The 22,186-nt window shown below is 42.8% G+C and overlaps 1 protein-coding gene across 5 annotated transcripts in view; it reads left to right on the top strand.

The window, feature by feature from the left end:
• The first annotated feature begins 145 nt into the window (after nt 1-145).
• Nucleotides 146-22,186, top strand: part of Pex1 (peroxisomal biogenesis factor 1) — a 38,952-nt gene continuing 16,911 nt past the window's right edge. For 2 of the 5 annotated variants that reach the window (XR_005503290.2, XM_039108095.2), the window contains exons 1-11: nt 149-283; nt 5,895-6,038; nt 9,270-9,353; nt 9,911-10,025; nt 10,124-10,887; nt 11,994-12,113; nt 14,145-14,268; nt 14,488-14,597; nt 15,867-15,946; nt 16,979-17,111; nt 20,858-20,954. Coding sequence is in view for 4 of the 5 variants with exons in the window: in XM_039108095.2 (XP_038964023.1) it covers nt 155-283; nt 5,895-6,038; nt 9,270-9,353; nt 9,911-10,025; nt 10,124-10,887; nt 11,994-12,113; nt 14,145-14,268; nt 14,488-14,597; nt 15,867-15,946; nt 16,979-17,111; nt 20,858-20,954 (1,900 nt within the window). In the remaining variant the exon portion in view is untranslated. Of the gene's footprint in view, nt 284-5,818; nt 6,039-9,269; nt 9,354-9,910; nt 10,026-10,123; nt 10,888-11,993; nt 12,114-14,144; nt 14,269-14,487; nt 14,709-15,866; nt 15,947-16,978; nt 17,112-20,857; nt 20,955-22,186 lie in introns of those variants that run through there. The other 3 variants (XM_006236054.4, NM_001109220.1, XM_039108094.2) reach the window with 3 other exon arrangements.

Raw genomic sequence — 22,186 nt, 5'->3', positions numbered from 1 at the left:
GCCCCCTAGAGCCTCGGAGGAGCGATCCGAGAGTGACAGCGGTCAGGCGAGTGAAGAGGGGGGCGGCCCCGATCGATGTTCTCGGGCTCCGACGCCCTGGCCTGACGGGAAGCCGGCGGACTCGGCTCTCCGGCGAGAGTTGAACCTTGGGACAATGTGGAGCAGTGATCGCTTAGCCGGTGCGGGGTCTGGTGGGGCGGTCGTGACGGTGGCCTTCACGAATGCTCGGGACTGCTTCCTCCATCTGCCACGGCACCTCGTGGCCCAGCTTCACCTGCTGCAGGTAACGCGATGACCGGACGCGGACACCATCGATGTCTTGTGGGACTAGTGTTCGCTGACACCTTTCCCGGTCCGGACAGTGTTTGCCACCGAACCCGCACTGAGGCGTGAGCGAGGGCCCTCTGCGGGCATGGCGTGGGGAGGCAGTGTGTGCACCTACACCCCGACTAGTGCATCCCCAGACCCTACTGGGCACCCTTTTAACTCGGTTAAACCAGACTGAACATACTAGGGTTCTGCCTCAGCATTCAGAAGCGGTCCTCACTCTAGGATGGAAAGCTCTAGAGAGCTCTTACTGGTTTTGCTAAAGCGTTATCCTGCCAACAAGTTGCCAGTGCAGCCATAGAAGCATTGAGTGGCAGACTTGATTGGTAGATTACCAAGGTTTCCAACCTGTGCCAAAGGTTAATAAAGTGACAGCTCTCCCTGCTTAGGAGGACTTCGGACACCACAAGGGGTGGGGGGGTGACAAGGCAATGGAATTATTCACACCTCGTACTTTCACCTGCGAAGCCAGGATTACTCCATCGGTGGAGAGACAGCCTCCATGTTTTATTAAGAGTGAGCACAGACTCTCTAGTTTGAGTGTATTCATGGGGTTAGACTATTTGAAATCTAAAGTCCTAGGTGCTTGGTAGCGGAATACTGGCTCATAAAAGAAATATCCAAGAGTTTGAAATGACTTGTATTCCACCTTTATTTCCTCTTTGATTTATCTTGCTTTTACAGTCCGCCTATCAAAACACACCAATTTCATCGGAATTATTCCTATTGTTAATTAGTTTGTCTTCACCAAATATTAAATATTCTTTAACTGTCTAGTTCGCTTTCTGTTGGCTAAAAGGAATCAGTCACTGTCACCAAATTCCAGCTTAGTTCACTGTTCCCTGTCATTTCTGATGGAGATTTTCAATGTACTTTCAAATCCCAAATTAATGAGTTTATAGGAATAAATTCACCACTCCATGAGTTTAGAAAAATGCTTCCTTATAGTAACTAAGAATTTGAGCCTAATATGTTGCTCCCTTAGATTCATCAATGTTTAGGAATTCCGTAGTCTTGGTCTTTTTTTTTTTTTTTTTTTTTTGAGATACTAAGTATTCTTGAGAACTGGTTCAAAGGTATCTTTGAAGTTTAAATGTTATTCTTGGAATAAATTGCTGTCAGCAGAACAAAAATTATTTAAAAGAAGATAAAAGTTACCCATAATTCCTATGCCTAGAAATAACTAATACTTGCCTACTTACATCTAATCCTTATTGTTTTCAGAAATGTGGAGCTATAAAAACATATGGTTTTATGTCCTGTTTTTGTGTAGTATTACTATGACCTTTATTTTGTTTAGAGATCATCATTTTTAGCAGTTAATGGTATGATAGCTATAAACTGTCCATAATTTATATAATTGCTCATCATGATGAACTTTCGAACTCAACTTTTAGAAATTTAAAGTGACAGCTCTGTTTTACTGAAACAGTTAAGTGGACCATTTCTTTTTTCATTTCGGGTTATTTAGAATTCCCAGAATAATTGTGTCTTAGTCAGGGTCTCTACTGTTGCAATCAAACACTGTGACCAAAAGCAGCTTGGGGAGGAAAGGGTTTATTTGACTCACACTTCCACAAGGAAACCAGGACAGCAACTCAAGCAGGACACTGAAGGCAGTAACTGGTGCAGAGGTCATGGAGGGTTGCTTGACCTGCTTTCTTGTAGAATCCAGGGCCACTAGCCTAGGAGTGTCACTACCCACAATGGCCCTCCCCCATCAATCACCAATTAAGAAAATGCCTTACAGGCTGGCCTGAAGCTGAATCTTATGGAGACGTTTTCTTAATTGAGGTTCCCTCCTCTCAGATAACTTAGCTTGTATCACGTTAACATGAACATCTAGTACAAATTGGGCTAGAAGGCATATAGGTAAGTATTAAAGCAGAAAGGTTCATGTGTTGGGAATTAATAGGTTGAATTATTTCTTTTGAGCTGAAGCCCTAAGTATGTCACACAGATATGCAGTTAATGGGAGGAAGGGTTACAACAATGGCCTTTATCTGATTTACCTCAAGGTTTTCAGGAGCCAAATATTCTGGTTCTTCCTCAAACTTACTGAACCAGAATCTATGAGGAACAGATTTTTTTAAAGATGTCATAAATCTTCAGGTTACTTAAATACTCAGAGGCGAGAGCCATGGCTATAGAACCATGAAAGGTTAACAGTGGAAGGACCTGAGTTATCTGTCGTTTCCCTACCCAGAGGTGCTAGAAGTCCGAGGCAGGTTCCATTTTCACGCAGATACCTTTCTCTCTTGTCTGCCCGAACTGTGTCAGCGCCACTAGCCTGCTGCTGTTTTCCGCCTGACTGGTCACACTCCTGACTCTGCTCTTTCGCTGGTTCTATGCCTGCCCCCACCGAAGTCTCTTTCTTTTCCTATAAACCCAGGCCTTTAACAATAGTATAATACTTCTCCCACACAGTTCTGTGGATCTCCATTGCCAATAGCTGTGCGTGTATCACTTGTTAACATACTATTTTGTTTCAAATATGTCTTCACACAAGTCCTTAGTCAAGGATTAGGTACCAAGTAGATATTTAACTTAGAAGTTCTCGATCATACTGGTCAACCCTTACCTCTTGCTGGGTTTTCTATTATTACAGGGGCTCACTGTGTAGCCCTGGCTGGCTTGGAACTCTCTGTCAGGCTGGTTTTAAACTCACAGAAGTCCATTCGCTTCTGCCTCCTGAGCATCGGGATTAACGGTATGAGCCACCATGCCTGATCTGTAAGTGGTTGATCTATTCAACCACTCTCTGTATATTTTAAGCTCAGCATTTGCTGTGATTGCAACAGAGAAAGGATTCCTCTGGACACTGGGGTAGGGGGAATCTACACCTCACCCAGAAATTTCCTTGTACAGACTTCTTGTTTGTTTTCTCCTGTTAGTAAGAGACAGTCCAGGCCTTTGACTGAGGCACTCCTGAGGCATGTGCATGTATAGATTCACCTGATTGTTTCTTTCGAGATGATGGCCACAGTATAGGCCAAAGTAAACCAACAGTGCACTTCTTGATTACATTCCTGAAGGGGGCTCTGTTCTATTACTTCTGTCTGACTGAAGGCTTCTGTGGTTCTAATGAAATCCAATGTACAAATCAGCTTAGAACATTAGTTTGCCAAACCTCACTGAGTGCTGCTCATGACTACATTTTGACCAAACGCAAATGACTGAAATGTTTTTCTTGTCTGATAAAGTTGATTTTTTTTCTTTTGTTTTTCCTAGTGGGCTAGTAGATAGATATTTTAGACATTTCAGGATGTCCGTTATATTTCTTTCTTTAATGTCTCTGGTTTTAAAGCTTTCTTACAAAATAGGGGGCACTGAGTTGTAATATCAGCAACTTATGAAACCACCTTAAAAGTGCCTGAGGCTCTGTTACATTTGCCCTTGTAACCTAGACAGTGACCCGGGACTTCTACTTGCTTTTACTTTATTAAACGGTGCTTAGTTGAAAAAGCTTTGCCAGCAAAAACAATTGCGTCATTGCTTGGAAATTGTGAGAAAAATTATGCAGCTAAAGGACAAACCGTGACTTTTGTTTTTTGTTCTTTCAAGACAAGCCTTCTCTGTGTAGCCTGGGCTGTCCTGGCTGGCATTTACCAGGTAGACCAGGCTGGCCTTGAACTCAGGAATCTGCCCGCCTGTGCTGGGATTAAAGGCTAACAGTGATTTTCTTATGTACAGAAGTTTACTAATGAGTGTGTTTGAGAACCATGTTGCCTAAGACTTCTGTATTCTTTGTAATTTGTTCTGTTTAAACAAACGTAGAGTGCTGAAGTTCGATATAAATGAGAGAGTTTGGCTTCACTGTTTTGAGGTTAATGAATTTATTTTGAAATGAATTTAATAACACTTAAGCTTCCCGAGACAAGAAGTCTTCAGGACTGTTTATCAAGGTGCTTGCTGTGTTTTACTAAGAAACGGTAGATGTGTAAAATGCTTGTAGTGTCATAGTAAACGGGTAAAACATATTACAGCTCATCCATAACATAAATACACGATTCACTGACTGGAAAGGGTTGGCAAGAAGTATACAAACTGTTCATATGATTGTGTTTCCCTCCAAGTGCACATATTCCCCAAGATTCCTGTGAGTATAATTGTTTTGGTTTTGTTTTTTCGAGACAGGATATCACTATGTAATCCAAACTTAACCTTAAATCACAATTCTCCTGCCTCAGCCTCCCAAGTGCTAGGATCACAGACATGAAAAACCATCCCTGCCAGTACAGTTCTTTAACTGTAGAGGACTTTGGTCATCTAACTCTCAGCACAAATGGACATATTATGTTTTTGTAATGTTTTTTAATTTTAAGGATTTATTTATTTATTTATTTATTTATTTATTTATTTATTTATTGGTTCTTTTTTTCGGAGCTGGGGACCGAACCCAGGGCCTTGCACTTCCTAGGCAAGTGCTTTACCACTGAGCTAAATCCCCAACCCCAGGATTTATTTTTAATTATGTGTCTGTGATGGTACTTGTGGAGGCCAGAGGACACCAGAGCTGGCTCTCTATACTGACTGCTCTTAATCACAGCGCCATGTCCCTGACCCCTGATTAAACTATGTTTCTAAAGTTTTACGACCTTTATCTGCTTATTCATTTGTTTTGTTTTTGAGACAGGGTCTCACGGTGTAGCCTTGACTGGCATGGAGCTCACTCTGCAGACTAGGCTGGCACTGAACTCTTAGACACTAGCCTGCTTCTATTGCCTAAGTGCTGGGATTAAAGGCATGTGCCACCAGGCCCAGCCAGTTTTATGAACTTTAAAAAGCATTAAGAAACTGCATATTAGGGGGTTGGGGATTTAGCTCAGTGGTAGAGCGCTTGCCTAGGAAGCTCAAGGCCCTGGGTTCGGTCCCCAGCTCCGAAAAAAAGAACCAAAAAAAAAAAAAAAAAAGAGCCAATAAAAAAAAAGTCAAAAGTTGTTCTCTCAGGCTGACCTTCATTCTAAAAAAAAAAAAGAAACTGCATATTATAATATTTCAGGAAGTTGTTAACAGTAATTTCTTCTAGGAACATGGGCCCACCTTTACATTTCCTTTTTAAAATTTTGTACTTTTACTATGTGTATTTATTACTTTTTAAATAAATCTATTGATCAGTAAGAGATGAGATACCCCAGCAGATTGGAGTTTCAAAAGTCTGAACTGTGTTGTTTTATACTTTTAAATTTTAATTGAAGGCTAATGAATTTATACTTTATTAAAACTAGAAGCATTTTCCTGAATGTGTGTAATTTTTTTTCTTCTCATAAGCATACTGAAAGCCTGTGTAAATTCATCCAAGTACCCATGGCATTTTGAATTACGAATCACTTGAATCAATCCATAAGGCTGTCGTAAGACTGTGAGCATGTTGGTTTTGTGGCTAGCTTCTCAACTACTGGATGTTTAAAACAATTCCTGTTTTTTAAATTAGAATGTGAATAAAGAACGATTACCTCTAGCACTGTTTTTGTTTTGTGTATTATAACAGGTGCTTATCTGAATCCAGAGGGAAAAAACCATAAAAGTTATAAACTCCCTTTCTCTCCCATTGTTTGGATAAATAGAATCAAGCTATAGAAGTAACCGGGGATCACCAGCCTACCTACTTGAGCTGGGTGGAAGGCAGGCATTTTAATGATCAAAGTGAAAATGTGGCAGAAATTAATAGACAAGTTGGCCAGAAGCTTGGACTCTCGAGCGGGGATCAGGTAAGTACAAGTGGCCGCAGTCACTTTTTTTTAATGTCACATCCTAAGGTTCAGGCATTTTGAAGGTGAGGTCATTTGTATGCTTTCATAACCAGGACAAGACACTCAAGCTAGCTATATTTTGTTAAGTCACTGTCTCATCTCTAACATGCCTCCAACTCAACTTTGTATTCTAGTTGTTAATTTTCCAGTCAATTTTTTGTGAAATTATTTTTCCTTTTGAGTATTGGGTTTCCTCCTTACTTTAGAACTTCATTTTAGTTCTTGTCATAGTTTGATTATTTATTATGTGTGTATGTGTATGTGGTGGAATGGGGGCCGGGGAGTACTGGGGCCAGGAGGAGGTCAGAAATCATGCTTGGAGGTCGGAAGAGAACTTGCAGGAATCCAGTCTTTCTTTTTTATACCAGAGCTCCAGTGATTGGATTCAGGTTGTCTGTCAGGCTTGATAGCAAGGGCCTTTACCCACGAAGCCATCTCCCTGGCTCCATTTTATACACCTCCCTCCTCTCCCTCCCTCCTCTCCCTCCCTCCCTCCCTCCCTCCCTCCCTCCCTCTTTCCGGGAGTAAAAGATCGTGCCGGTCTTTTACTTATATTATGTTCATCAATTCATTAACTTTAAATATTCAATTTGAATATTCACTTAAAATTTGATTGAAAGTAAAAATTTCCTTTTCCCTTTCCTGAAATAGATGTTACTGTTTGTTGAGATCCAACCAGACCTTTAGGATAAAAAGAAAAGGCGCAAACATGTTTCCCATAATCTTTACTGCACACAGTGTATCACACGCCTTTCTATGTGCAGGCATCAGTGGGTATAAGTTGGGGTTACTTCTGCGAGCACCCACGAATGCCAAGGTCTGTAGATGTTCATATCCTTTTTATGCAGTGGCATGGTGTTTACAAAGACCTGTGTGCATCAGTCTGTACTCTTTAAATCACTGTGAGAGGCTTATAAAACCTAATTCAGTGTCAGTGCTGTATAAATAGTTATATTGTTTAGGGACAGTACCAAGGAAAAGATGTTCAATACAGATGCAGACTTTTTTCTCCATCGTTTTCTCTCTACAGTTGTAAACGTATTGCAGCAACAGACAGAAGGCTGCCTAGCCCCCAAGGCCCGAGTCTTACTTTCTGCAGCTGCCTTTGTAATTTCTCAGAATCCTAAGTAGCTTGGGTATATCGTTCATGAACTGCTTGGGACCAGGCGTGCTTCCGACCTGGGAGCATTTGAAGATCCTACCCATTGGGCAGTCCACATCCAAAGTTGCTCTAGAATGTAAAACTCATGCTCAGAACATTTCAGACTCCAGAGCATTTAAAATTTAGGTTTTCAAGTTAGGGATACTTCACCAATTAATAAGCATAAAATGTCAAAGATGGACTCGTCATGTATGGAGGTGACATGTCATTGTAGGTCTCAATAGATGAAGCCACCTTTCTCTGTATTACCAGGTTCTCATAGCAGAAGGCGAAGGTGCCACATCTTATAAAACTTATTCTGAACTCACGGTGGTTTTTTTATGCATGCTGTTGGTAATTAAAGTAGGTCATTCATGAGACGTCCATAAGCCTCACAGTAGGCTTTTGTGTACCCTATTTTTCCTAGAATTTTATTTTTTTAAATGGGGGGTGTGTACATGTCAGTGTCCAGAGGTTGACAACAGATGTCTTTCTTTTTTTTTTTTTCTTTCTCGGAGCTGGGGACCGAACCCAGGGCCTTGTGCTTGCGAGGCAAGCGCTCTACCACTGAGCCAAATCCCCAACCCCAACAGATGTCTTTCTTAATTTCTCTCCCCACCTTAGCTTTTTTTTTTTTTTTACTTGTTTTGTTTCTGTAAGATTTTTTTTGCCCAAGTATGTATCCAAAGGAGCGCTGTGTGTGAGAGGGTAAGTACTCACAGAAGCCAGAGAAAAAGTCAGATCCCCTGGAGCCAGAGTTCCAAGGAACCGAGAGCTGCCTGATGAGTCCTAGGAACCGAACTTTGCGTTGTCTGGGGGAGGGTGCATGCTTTTAGCTGCTGAGCCATCTCTCCCACATGTGCACCGTAGTTACTGAAACGGGGTCTTGCTGAACCTAGAGCCTGATAATTTACCCAGCCCGTCTGGCCAGCAAGTCGCAAGGAACATGCTCAGGGCTGGGATCGTGGAGCCTTATGGCTTTTACCATGTGAGGGCTCCGGGTCCAAACTCAGATCTTCACGCACACATGGCAAGCTGTCTCCCCAGCCCTTAGAATCGTCCATTTTTGACAGGAAAATGACCTTCGAAGTCACCCATGCCTTGCTTTGCCAACCTATCTTTGCCTGGGATTTCCTAGCACAGTCCAGTGGCAATAGCCCTGGGCAGGATCAGCTTCCTAGGGTGGATTTTGATGTCTTGGTGAGAACTCTGAAGTCCTCCTCCTTTCTCATTTTCATTTTCTTTTTTCTTTTTTTTTCCTTTCCTCCATCTTTATTAACTTGGGTATTTCTTACTTACATTTCAGTTGTTATTCCCTTTCCCGGTTTCCGGGCCAACATCCCAAAGAACATGAATGTCCCCTTGGTAGCCTGGGGAGCGGAGCACACGCTTCCTGGTGGCCGGGAGGCGCTCTGTGTTTCCTCATGCTCATCCCAGCCCAACAGAGTTCATCAGGTGTGATGACTTGTGCCTGTAATCTCAGCTGCTCTGGAGGCTGAGGCAGGAGAATCTTGAGTTCAAAGCCAGCCTTAGCAATGTAGTCAGATACACACACACACACCCCTCCCCGGAATAAAAAGGAAGGAGAGGCTGAAGAGATGGCTCAGTGGTCGAGAGCACTGGCCGCTCTTCTAGAGAAGCCAGATTCAGTTCCCAACACCGATGTCACTGATGTGGCCTTCACCGCTGTCTGTAGCTCCAGTCTTCTTTCTTGGAATATCCTTATTTGTTATTGAAAATGTGCTGTACTTGGATGTTCCTTTGTTCTAAAGTTCACTGTGAAAGATTTTTAAAAACTTGATATATTGAGTATATCAAGGCCTAGCTAAGAATAAGTACTTAATATTTGTTGTTTGAGACATGGAAGAAGGGAAAGACAAAGGCAGAGAGAGAGACAGAGAGAGACAGAGAGACAGAGAGACAGAGAGAGGCAGGCACAGAGAGACAGAGAGACAGAGACAGAGACACACAGTCGTACCTAAAGAGATAACTTATTTTCTAGCGATACAGGAAAGTCTTATAGGTGCTGTTTCATTTCTGATTCCCAGGTGTTTCTCAGGCCGTGTTCCCATGTGGTCTCATGCCAGCAGGTTGAGGTGGAGCCTCTCTCGGCAGACGACTGGGAGATACTGGTAAAGGAAAACTAAGTGCTCTTAACTGTCAGGTTAAAGGACATCTTAAGCATCAGTTGTTCGATTTCTCTGGGCTTCTCTATGTATTCCAAGTTAGCTCATATTTAAAGGATGACTTGGTAGAGATCTAATGTATAACATGAGAACCACAGATGAGCTAACCGTGGGGGTTATTTATTTATTTCAGATTTTCCAGACAGGGTTTCTCTGTGTAGCCTTGGCTGTCCTGGAACTTACTCTGTAGACCAGGCTGACCTTGAATTCAGAGATCACCCTCCCAAATGCTGGGATTGAAAGTGTGCACTACCACCACCAGGGGTGTGGTGGTGTCGAGGGGTGTGTGTGTGTGGGGGAATTAATTTTAAATAGACTGTAGTGCCTCTTGACATAGAAACAAAACAACAGTGGTTATCTGTGGTATTGCATCTGCCATGTGGTCCCATAGCATCAGGCACACTTCAGATGTAACAAGAAACTTTAAAATGCAAGAGTGGAGATTCCAGGGGTGGGAAAACCTGAGTGCAGCACGGTCTGACCTTGCTCTCTGTTGGTTCCAGGAGCTGCACGCCATTTCCCTTGAAGAACACCTTCTAGATCAGATTCGAATAGTTTTCCCTAAAGCCATCGTTCCCATCTGGGTTGACCAGCAGACCTACATATTTATCCAAATTGGTAGGTGATGCTGTAATATTTGCTGTCATTCCCTGCAGTAGAGTGCCAGGTCTGAAGCAGAGCTGAGCATGTACTAATGGGCTCTGTTCTCTACCCAGTCGCTCTGATGCCAACTGCCCCTTATGGAAGGCTAGAAACTAACACCAAACTCCTTATTCAGCCAAAGACCCGCCAAGCCAAAGAGAGCACATTTCCAAAAGAAGGCGATGCACGTGGACAAGCTCATAATTATGGGCGAGAACAGAAAGGAACGGTAAAGGAATTGCAAACCAAGCAGCTTCATAAGAACACAGAGGCTGTCCCTGTATCTAATGGAAGAAACCCGGAAGTCCCAGGTGACTCAGTGAAGCCACGCTGGTGGGCTGTGCTAGGAAGCATGTTTTCCTTTGGGCCTGACAACAAACAAGAGTCAGCTTGGGGCTCATTGGAACTCGGTGCTTTCAAAAACATGCAGTCACAGACTGTCCCTCTAGACAGTATTTTCAGAGTGTGCCAAGTTCAGCCTCCTAGTGTGCATAACACCCCTGCTAACTCCGTGTTTCACAAACACTGCACCGTCCATGTATTTCCATGGGACCAAGAATATTTTGATGTGGAGCCCAGCTTTACTGTGGTCTATGGGAAACTAGTTAAGCTACATTCTCCAAAACAACAGCAGGACAAAAGTAAGCAGGGCGTCCTGTTACCTGAAAAAGAGAAGCAACTGTCCCAGTCTCCAGGTCATAAGCGGATCGGCTCCGATGGCAGTGAGGAAGCTGCTGAGACCTGTGTGCTGAAGGTAGTCTGGAATGGACTGGAGGAGCTGAAGAATGCCACGGAGTTCACCAAAAGTCTAGAGCCTCTCCACCATGGGAAAGTCTGGGTTAGTACGAGGGTTATAATGTGGGAAGAAACTTGGGACTTGATCTTCCCAAAATTTTGAATTACTAACATGTAAATTGAATGCCAACATGAGGAGAGTTAGTCTCTAAAAGTAGCTGTGTGGAGTGAGCCTCTAAAAGTAGCTGTGTGGAGTGAGCCGTGTCTCTAGTCTCTCTTTAATCTTTTAATGTTTGTCAGTATTTGGGGAGATGAGAATTTGGGGGCATTGGAGTGATGCTTAAGAGCATTGTTGCTTTTGCAGAGTGCCTAGGTTTGACTTCCTGCACTCACATGTTGGCTCACGACCGTCTGTGACCCTAGTCCCAGGGGACCCCATACCCTCTTCTGACTTCCATTGGCATCAAGCATGCTTCCGAAGAATAGAATTCATACAGGCAGAACACACATGTAAAATATATCTAAGGAAATGTTTAAAGAATTTTTGACCATCTTTATTGAGATGAAATTTAAAGTGTACAATTTAATGTGTGTACAAGTTGTTTTTAGTATAATATTGTGTGATCATTGGATTGAACTGTACCCAAGGCAGATCATGGTTAGGTTTAACTACTCTAGCTTTCTCAGTTGTTCTCAACTTTCACACATAAACACAAAGAAGGCTCAAATGGTTACAGTGTTGCTAGTCTTCTTGTTTTTGTCTCCCCCAAACAAATGTGGGAAATTCTTCCCACACGGTGACTGTGTCAGGACATGAGACGTTTGGGGGGTGATTAGGTTATAAGGACGTAGGGTCCAGTGCAGCAGTTGTCATTGTGGGGGATGCCTACTCTGACTCCTCTTCTGCCCAGTGAGGATGCAGCAAGAGTCTCCTCACATGCATTCCTGTGAGAGCCTCGCCAGCACCAGCCCTGCCAGTGCCTTCATGGTGGACATCCCGGCTTATAAAGCAAGGATGAATTTCTGTAGCCTACTGCATGCTGTTTTGGTTAAAGTGGAAAGCAGTCAGAAACAACTACGAATCACTATGATATGATTGTGTATGAAGTCTATCATTTCACTTGGATTTAGAGAGAGTAGTATCAGTATTTGGGCTATGAAATACCTTAATCAGTCTTTGAATGTATTTATATTCTTTTTAAATTGCAGATTCCAGCTGACCTGAGAAAGAGACTCAACATAGAAATGCATGCAGTAGTCAGGATAACTCCACTGGAAACCACCCCTGTCATCCCAAGAGCCCTGAGATTACAACCTGCAGAGAACTTAGTGAGTTCAAACTGTGTTGTATCAAATTCTTCTATGGATGTTAATGATAATGTAATTCTTTTCTGGTAGCAGTTACATGACGTGGCATTTAACCATCCCCCAGTGAACCGTTGAGCTGCTTTACTTGTATTCATGTTATGCACTGCATTCTCTACCACCTTTTCCAAACCACTTCCCTCACTGCAAACAAAACTCAGCCATTACACCGTGACGCCCATCCCGTCCTTCGTCTCCTGACACCTTCTCTATGTTCTGAGTTTATTTATTCCAGATAGTGTGTAGACGTGGAGTCAGACGGTATCTGTCTTGTGTGTCTGATTCATTTCATTTCACACAATGTTTTCAAGGCCCTCCATATTGTGGCATGCATCAGAACTTCATTCTGTCATTAGTGGCTAATACTTCATTATACAGTTGTCTCTCCATCCAAATAGCGATGGACTTATGTGGCTGCTTCTTGTCGGCTCGTGGGATTCACGCTGCCGGGAGCAGCGGAGTATAAGTGTCTATTTGACTCTCTATTCTCTATTCCTGTGGGTATATACCTAGAAGTGATAATGTGGGTTTGTGGGTCAATAACTGTTTAATTTTAGAAGCAAATAAATCATTAGTAAGAAAATATGAATGTATCAGTTCATCTCTGGGTATTTTGTCTTCTTTTTTTTTTAATTGATATTTTGGAAGTAAGGATGGAGATGAGTTGGGAGAGTGTTAGTCTAGCTTCAACAAAGTCTGGGTTTGATTCTCAGATGCCTAATGAGGAATGATGCTGCCTACCTGTTAATACCAGCACTTGGCAGGTGGAGGCAGGAGGATGAGGAGTTCAAGGTTATCTTCAGCACCGCAGAATTCAAGGCCAGCCTAGCTACATGAGAAGATGGTGCCTTTTCTTAGTTAGCCTCCGCTTGGTAGTGATCGGCTTCTAAACTGAGCTTACGAGCAGGCGACTATATGAAGGGAAAGAACAGAAGTAGACCTGTCTGAGAAAAGGGAGAGCACAGGTCTACTATATCGGGAAAAGTGGCACCAATATTTTCTATATGATTTGTATGTGTGCACATGTGGGCAAGCAGGTGCGTGTGCTCATGTGCACAGCACGTGCTGGCCAGAGGATAACCTTTGATGTCATCCCTCAAACGCCACCCACTTTGTTTTCTGAGTCACAGTCCCTCACTGGCCTAGGACTTGGCAGGTACACTAGCTAGCCCAGGGCCCTAGGATCTACCTGTCTCCTCACCCCAAACCTTGAAGACTGGGCTCAGGTGCTCACATTTGAAAATGACCATCCCCACCCTCTATGAATTTTTATTATTCTAGTAATGTTACTGAGTGTCATTCATTGTCAGATGAGTTCTTAAGAACTGAACTTTTAAAACTTTAAAAATTAGCAATGGTTTTCCTATAATTTATTTTAGAGCTTTGAACAATTAACACTACTCATTTAGTGTGTAGGTAGACTGTGGTCCGCATTAAGAAAAGGGACAGTGGCTTAAACATATATGCTATTTAATTTTTCTCACGTTCAGGGAAGGTTGAAGTACTCATGGGTGGTTAACCTTGTTGTCAAGGACCTAGGTTCTGTAGCATTTTCTCTCCTGCTATCCTCAGCTGCTTTAGATACAAAACACTTGCAGTCTGAATGTCCTGTCTGAATTCTATGGACCAGTAGAACAAAGCAAGGCCCATGCTTCCTTGATGGGTTCCTTTGCCTTTCACTGGGGAGAGGCTCTCTGTGGCTGCTGACTACCACTGGCCACGGCGAGCTGCTTGTTTGGTGTTTGTCCCAGTGGGTGGACAGGAAAGGATCCCTCATAACCTTTGCTGTTTATACAAATGGTTCCTCGGGCTGGTTTGTCCTCAGCCCCTGTAAGTGTCACAGCAGATCATGCGTCAGCGTAGAACCTGAACACTGCATCGGTTGTATTTGGTAAGAGTTTACATGTTGTTGGGAAGGCATGCTAAAGTAAGTGTGTTGAGGTCACGGCAGATATTAGGATTCCTGATTTACTCTTCTGTCTTTTTCTCTGGCAGCCTAGAGACGTGAGTGAAGAAGAGGTAAAAGCTGTGTTCTCATCGTGGCTACAGGAGTCTGCCACCACCATGTTTCCTTTGATAATATCAAAGCAAGAATGTATTAAGCTGGAAATTAAAGATGGTGGGTAAAAGTGAGACTTTGTTTTTTCCTACTGAAATAGTTGTAACATCTAAACATTTCTTAATATTGTTTTTCCAAGTTGTGTCACACATGAACAGTGAAACATAACAGTGTTCTCTGTGTCAAAGAATGTCTTTAACTTAAATAAGTTTGATATTTCAAATCAAATTATTTCCTCTCTCTTTGTGTCCTAACTCTTTGTTACTTTCTTCTTAATAGGGTTGAAAGAGTTCTCTCTGAGCATAGTTCATTCTCAGGAAAAAGAGAAGGAACAAGGAAGAACTGTTTTTGTGTTGAGTCCCATTCTGCTGCAGAAGATCTCAGTACAAGTAATTATTCTATTGATGTGTAATGAAGCCATGCTTTTCCCTGCGACTAGTAAAGTCTGAGTGTCTCTGGAAGCTGACATCCAGAAGTAGATTAGAAAGCACACGAGAAGAGTAAGGGATAACTTGATTTTAAATATTTTACTCTATAATTTATCTCAACAAATTACTGATCTATCCTAAATGTAAACAATCAGTTAAGCACTGTTAAGTGTCAGATTTTTTCACTGATTATATAAACTGGTAAATGGGTCATGATTTAAAGTTCTACGAATGAAACAAATGGAGATTTAGTCTTAGAGGACTGATTCTTTTGTTTTTAAAGTTCGTATTTTGGGGCCAGTGAGATGGCTCAGTGGGTAAATGTGTTTGCCATACCAGCCTGGGGACCTGCCTTCCATTCCTGGAAGCTATGTTAAAGCTGGAAGGAGAGAGCCAGCCCCATCAAGGTTCTCCTCTGACCTCCACGTTGCACACGAGCCACTTCTTTTTTTTTTTTTCCTTTCTTTTTTTTTTTTTTTCCTTTTTTTTTTTTTGGAGCTGGGGACCGAACCCAGGGCCTTGCGCTTGCTAGGCAAGAGCTCTACCACTGAGCTAAATCCCCAACCCCAAGCCACTTCTAAATTGAAGTGCACACACACACACACACACACACACACACACACACACACACACACTCGAGTTGTCCTCTGATCTCCATATGTGCTCATGAGCGACCTCCACATTGATGTGCACACACATGCACACACATGCACACACACCAAAATCTTCTGCCCTCCACACGTGCGCTGCAGCACCTGATCCACTTCTTGTTAGATTGTTTTTGACAGTTGTTAAAATTCTTTGCTCACACTGCTTTTCTTCCGGAGTGTCTGAGTGTTTTAGAATACTGCTCTCCACGTCTGCTTGCTGCCGTGGAGCGAAGCTGTGCCCGTTGTTTAGCAGTTGAGTGGTTTGGACCCAGACACTGTTTCTTTATCTCTGAAATGTGGTCGAGGGGATGCCCTTCAGAAAGGGGGCAAATGTAAGAACAGTTATGGCACTAATGGAAGAGTGCACACCCTCGTGTGTCACCAGCAGCCTCGGTCCTCCTGCTGCGAGCTTCTGTGTTCCATGCTCGAGCCCCTGGCCATCAGGGGGTCTCAGGCCATGTTCTCGGTGCTCGACAGCTCCTTTCTCTGTTAACAAAGTTGGTGATTCTCTTTCTGGGACTCAGGAAACAAACAAAAGACAAGCTGGAAATGTAAAACTGACTTTTCTTTGCTGCCGTAGGTCCTTCTAGAGCCCATGATCGGAGAACACAGTGAGGAAATTGACATTCTTCTTCCCTCTTTAACACTGAGCTCTTTGGGGTAAGAGGCCATGGTCCAATGAGTATGTTTACAGACTGCTTTGGGTGCTCTCTGGCAGCCACATGTACACGTGTGTTACGTGGCCAGGAATGCCAAAGATGAGGAGATAACTGTCAAGATTACTCCTGTCCTCACATAGGTAGGAAGCTGACCTTGTCTCCTTAGGTAGTGGTTTTATTAGAGATTCTACTTTGAGACTTGACTTGTGAGATGAAAGTTAGCCCAGATCACCTGATCATTGTACTTGACCAAAACAGTAGTGATCGGAACCAATAAAAGCATCTTAATAGCTAAATCTGGTTGAGTGGTGAAAAATATTTCAAATTAAGTTATCCTTTCACTATTTTATTGTAAAAATTAGCAAGTTTTTGGTATTTTTTTTCATCTTTTCAGAAAAATGAACCTGAAATGGTGGCCCTCCTTGTTTCTTTATTATGTGCTGTGTGTGGGAGCCACAGGCGCATTTGCATGAGAGCTTCTGTGCTTATGCTGGGTGGAAGAGCCTTTAACCTCTACTGTTCTAGTGAAAGAGTTAAACCGTGAAGAGGTGCAGCAGTGTGCAGTAATGTGAAGTAGACTCTCTTTGGAGTCCACTTTCAGGAGTTTTCGTTTCCTTTCTGTTTTTATGAACAAAATCATAGTAGAGCTCAAGAAATAGCATAGATTCAAGTTTGCCTAAGACGCAGTGAAGCTAGGTTTCAAAGGGAAACTCCAGAGGAGCTGAGGCTTTGATTACCCCAGTAAGTAAGGGGCTGTTTGTGGTAGTGTTGATTACCAAACTGAAAGCCATGGGGATGGGAGCACTGCTGTGTGCTAGCAGACCCCGCAAGCAGCCGTTAGCGACATTTCAGCGTTGCACATGTCTGAAAGCTGCACATCAGAGAGTCTCCTACCATCAGCTTAAGTGAAGGAAGCTCCTCAGACCTTACTCCTGTGACATCACTAACTAGCCCAGGAAGGAAGGCTTCAGCCTTTTATAGCCAGGTCTTGCGTGCTTGGTCTTTGTCACATAAGAATCTGTGTGTTTTGCAGCGGTGTGAGTTCCTTAAGTGTATCTGCCATGGAACACATCACTCACAGTCTCCTGGGACGCCCTTTGTCTCGGCAGCTGATGGCCCTCGTTGCCGGACTGAGGAATGGGGCTCTTTTGATCACTGGAGGAAAGGTATTCAGTTAAAATGTGCTTCTCCTCAATAGCTAGTCACATTTTATGCTTTCTTTTGATTTTACTTATATATTTTATAGATCTTTTAATAGGTGTGTGCCTATTAGGTATGTGTGCCTGTTAGGAACTAGGGAAGTAATCATGAATTCATTTGCCCTCTTGTCTTAGGGTTCTAGTGCTGTGAAGACACACCCTGACCACAGCAACTCTTATGCAGGAAACGATTTAACTGGGGCTGGCTCACAGGTTCAGAGGTTCAGTCCATTATCATCATGGTGGGAGCATGGCAGTGTGCAGGCAGAACGGTGCTGGAGAAGGAGCTGAGAGGTCTACATCGTGACCTGAAACGAGCAAAAGGGGACTGTGAGTCACACTGGGCCTAGCTTGAGCATAGGAGACCTAAAATCCGACCCCCTCCGCGACACACCTTCCCCACAAGGCCACACCTCCTAATGGTGTCACTCTCTGTGAACCAAGCACTTAAGCACAGGATCTGTGGGGGCCGTTCCTGTTCACAGCAACACACCTCTCAACCCCACTTTGTGTCAGTTGATAAGATTATGTGATTTTAGTGGCTATCCTACTGATAAGGTTATTAGTAGTATTGCTATATATATTTTTAAAATAAATTCCACTTGGTTGTGGTGTTCTTTTTTTTTTTTTTTTTTTTTTTAAAGATTTATTTATTCATTTATTATATATAAGTACACTGTAGCTGTCTTCAGACACACCAGAAGAGGGCATCGGGTCTCCTTACAGATGGTTGTGAGCCACCATGTGGTTGCTGGGAATTGAACTCAGGACCTCTGGAAGAGCAGTCGGGTGCTCTTAACCGCTGAGCCATCTCTCCAGCCCGGTTGTGGTGTTCTTACTAGCATTCTGTTTGCATTTATGGGAGACACTAGTCTGCAGCTTCAGCTGCTGTTCTTTCTTGTCTAGATGTACAGTCAGTGTGATGGTGTGGCCCAGGGAGTGCACCATTAGGAGGTGTGGCCTTGTTGGAGTAGGTGTGTCGCTGTGGGCATGGGCTTTAATACCCTCAGCTCCTCCTGCACCAGCCTGCCTGGATGCTGCCATGTTCCCTGCTTTGATGACAATGGACTGAACCTCAGAACCTGTAAGCCAACCCCAATTTAATGTCCTTATAAGAGTTGCCTTGGTCATGGTGTCTGTTCATTGCAGTCAAACCCTAACTAAGACATTCAGTGTTTTACTTGCTCATAAAATGAGCTGTCAAGTGTCCCCTCATTTCTGTGCAGAAGAGACTTTAAAGTTGGCATTGATTCATTCTTAAATGCTTTGTCAATATCTGCAGCAAACCCATCCAAGCATGGAGACTCCTTAATGCAATAGCTTTTTTTTTTTTTTAAATGCAACGATCGACTGCATATTCTTAATGCTTACAGGACTGCTCAGATGTCTGTTTCATCTTGATTGACAAACAGTTGTTGGCTTTTAAAGACTTGGTCCAGTTCTTCTACAATGTCAAATTTATGAGCATAATGTTATTTTCTCTTACTTTCCTTTAGTTCCAGATTCCTGCAGGTTCTGTTGTGCTACCCTGTTTCCTGACACTAGAGATGTTTTTTCTTTTTACTTCTGTTGTCTTGATTGAGATCCCTGACCTCTTTAAGGCCTACTGTCTTACTCTCCATCACTGCTGTGCTATTTCCCATACCCAAAGGCCAGCGTGTGGTTGTTGGAGAGATGCTTCATTGGTTGAAGATGCTCAATGCTTTTGCAGAGTGTAGAGTTGAGTCTCAGCAGCCACATTGGGTGGCTCACAACCACCTGTAATTACAGCTCCCAGATGACACAGTGCTCTCTTCCAACCTCCACGGGGTCTGCACACACACACACACACACACACACACACACACACACACACCACACACACACACACACCACACACACACACTACACCCCACACACACACATACACACACACACACAGAGCACACACACAGAGCACACACACACCACACACACACACACACCACACACACACTACACACCCCCCCACACACATACACACACACATACACACACACACCACACACACACACACACACCACACACACACTACACACCCCCCCACACACATACACACACACATACACACACACACCACACACACACAGAGCACACACACACACATACACACAGAGCACAACACACACACACCCACACACACACACGCAGAGCACACACACACACACAGAGCACACACACCACACACACACACCACACACAGAGCACACACACACACACCACACACACACACAGAGCACAACACACACACCACACACAGAGCACACACACCACACACACACACCCCCCACACACACACACGCAGAGCACACACACACACAGAGCACACACACCACTCACACACACACACACACACCACACATACACACACACACACACACACAGAGCACACACACCACTCACACACACACACACCACACATACACACACACACACACAGAGCACATACACCACACACACACACACACCACACATACACACACACACAGAGCACACACACACGCAGAGCACACACACCACACACACACACACACACACAGAGCACACACACCACACACACACACACACCACACAGATCACACATTAAAACAAGTCTTATACATAATCTTTAAATACAAACAAAAGCCCCAAAGTGTAGTCTTGGTTAGCCATAATGCTTTTACAATTAAAGACATTAAAGTCTCTTCATTTCTCTTCACTCCATTTAAATAACTTTTCTTGTTTCTAGTCTAGTTTCTTTTTCCTATTTTATGTAAACATAGGAACTATTCTTTGTCCTTCTTTAAGACTACATTATCATGGTAAAGTACCTATTCTTAAGAAACCTTATTCTGTGTCTACAAAAGCAGACTTCTGAAGTCCCTCCTAGAGTACCGTAGCCAGTAGAAGAACATTCCTATTTCAGTTCTGCTTTTATGCATTTGTAACAAATACAGAATGCTTAGAAGGATGAAAACACTTGATGTAGGGGGAGTTTTCACCTGAGGTCTTTCACCCTTTTTACTAAGTATACTTGTTTTTAATTTTTACAAATTATTTTAGAATGAAAAAAAGTCAAAGCTTGTATTTGAAAAAAATGCTCATTATGAATGTAAGCAAGTGTTGAGTCTTTTGTTCCTCTATCAGAGTAGACAATCTGGGAGCTGAATTGTCTCTCAAGGGCAGTGAATGTGCCTGTAATCCCAGCCACTGCATGCCATATAATCATCTGTCACAGGAAACAAAGTGTGTGAAGGTTGTACTCCACATTAATTGGTAGCTACAGTAATGGCCACAAATCATTAAGAAAGGAGTAATTAAAATATTTATTCCATGTAATTGGGATATTAAGTAATCTACTTTTCTCTTAAAATATTTGAAATTAAATAATAATTTATTTATTTTAAAAATTATTTTATATTAATCATATCTTGTATCAACAAAGTATTATTTTTAAAGGTTTTTTTATTTAAATGCTATCAGTAGTAGTAACTGGCAAGTGTAGAAATGAGTTTATTTTTCTATTTGTGCACTCTTTTGAACACACGATGCCTAACAGATTAAGAGCCTTATTTTAGTAGCACAGAATCCCACACTGCAAATGGACTGGTGTCTGCCTATCAGTCAATGAGGCTGAATCTTGGTGGCCACTGCAGTGACAGAAGCTACCTCTGTAACTAAGTCTGTTGAGTGTTGAGGAAGTGACTGTCTTCCAGGGAAGCGGGAAATCAACGTTAGCTAAAGCCATCTGTAAGGAAGCACATGACGCTCTGGATGCCCACGTGGAGATGGTCGACTGCAAAGCTTTACGAGGTAGGAATGAGTGCACACAAGTCCCCTTTTGTAGACAGGAATGAATTAGTAATGCTATTAATACAGTTATGTGGTTTTTAAACTTTTATTTTTGTCTTTTAGTTATTGAAAATCCTTAGATATTGGGTATCGGGGCGTGTGACATAAGTCTTTAATCCCAGGACTTGCAAAGCAGAGGCAGGCGGATTTCTGTGAGTTTGAGGCAGGCCTGATCTACAGAGCAAGTTTCAGAGCAGCCAAGACTACACAGAGAAACCCTGTCTCGAAAAGCTAAAAAAAAAAGGAAAATCTTTAGAAACTTGAAGGCTTTGTCTTCCTGATGTTTGTGATAAAATCCCTAAAACTCTGTCGACAATCTGATGGAAGCCACGTTTTTTAAAGTGAAAACTCTGTAGAAATACCTCATGTGCTGCTCCAAGCATTTAGAGTCAGCTACATTTGAGTCCACCTTTGATGAACTGCTGGAAACTGGTAGTACTCATGCGCTGGGTCAGTGGGTGGCTTTGGGTGGGTGGCAACCAGAGGAATTGCAGTTGACCTTGGAACACTTGTTGGTTTGTGTGTGTGTATTAGGGGTGCAGTTGATATTTCAAGACAGGGTTTCTCTGTTAGCCCCTGGCTGTCCTGGATCTCACTCTATAGACCAGGACCTTGAACTCATAGAAATCCACCTGCCTCTACCTCCCAGGTACAGGGATTAAAGACACATGTTACTCCTGCCTGTCCCACTTGTGTGTTTTTTAAAGTCTAGCGTTTGTGTTCTTATCTGTTTAGTTAAAGCATGAGGTTGGAACTGTTTTACTTTGAACAAGTAACTTGCTTCTGGGTTTCCACTAGCACCCTGTTCCCAGCCTTTTTAGCTTATGTGTTTTCTGAGTGCATAATAAGGAAGAAACAACATTGTATAGATGTATGGAATTTTCAAAGAATAAATAAAAATATATTTTAAAGCAAGATAAAGAAAGCTTTTGAAAGCTCCTTATTTCATTTGCTACAAAGGAGGTTTCAATCTTCTTTGAAGCCCCATGGGGGAAAATTTAGTTTAGAGCTAAGTATCAGGAAACTTATGCATTAGATTACAGATCTGTAAACCTTCCGTCTTTTGGAAATCAATACTTTGTACCACACCTGAAGCAATCTTGAATCCAGATGTATCATAGAAATCTAGGAACTTTAGGGTCTCCAGGCAATTGCTAGGTTGATTCAGATCTCTGCCCCTTACTCTGGTTTAT

This window comes from Rattus norvegicus, chromosome 4, assembly GCF_036323735.1.
Source record: "Rattus norvegicus strain BN/NHsdMcwi chromosome 4, GRCr8, whole genome shotgun sequence".
In the NCBI taxonomy this organism is placed as follows: domain Eukaryota; kingdom Metazoa; phylum Chordata; class Mammalia; order Rodentia; family Muridae; genus Rattus; species Rattus norvegicus.
This window is presented reverse-complemented; position numbering and strand designations above follow the sequence as displayed.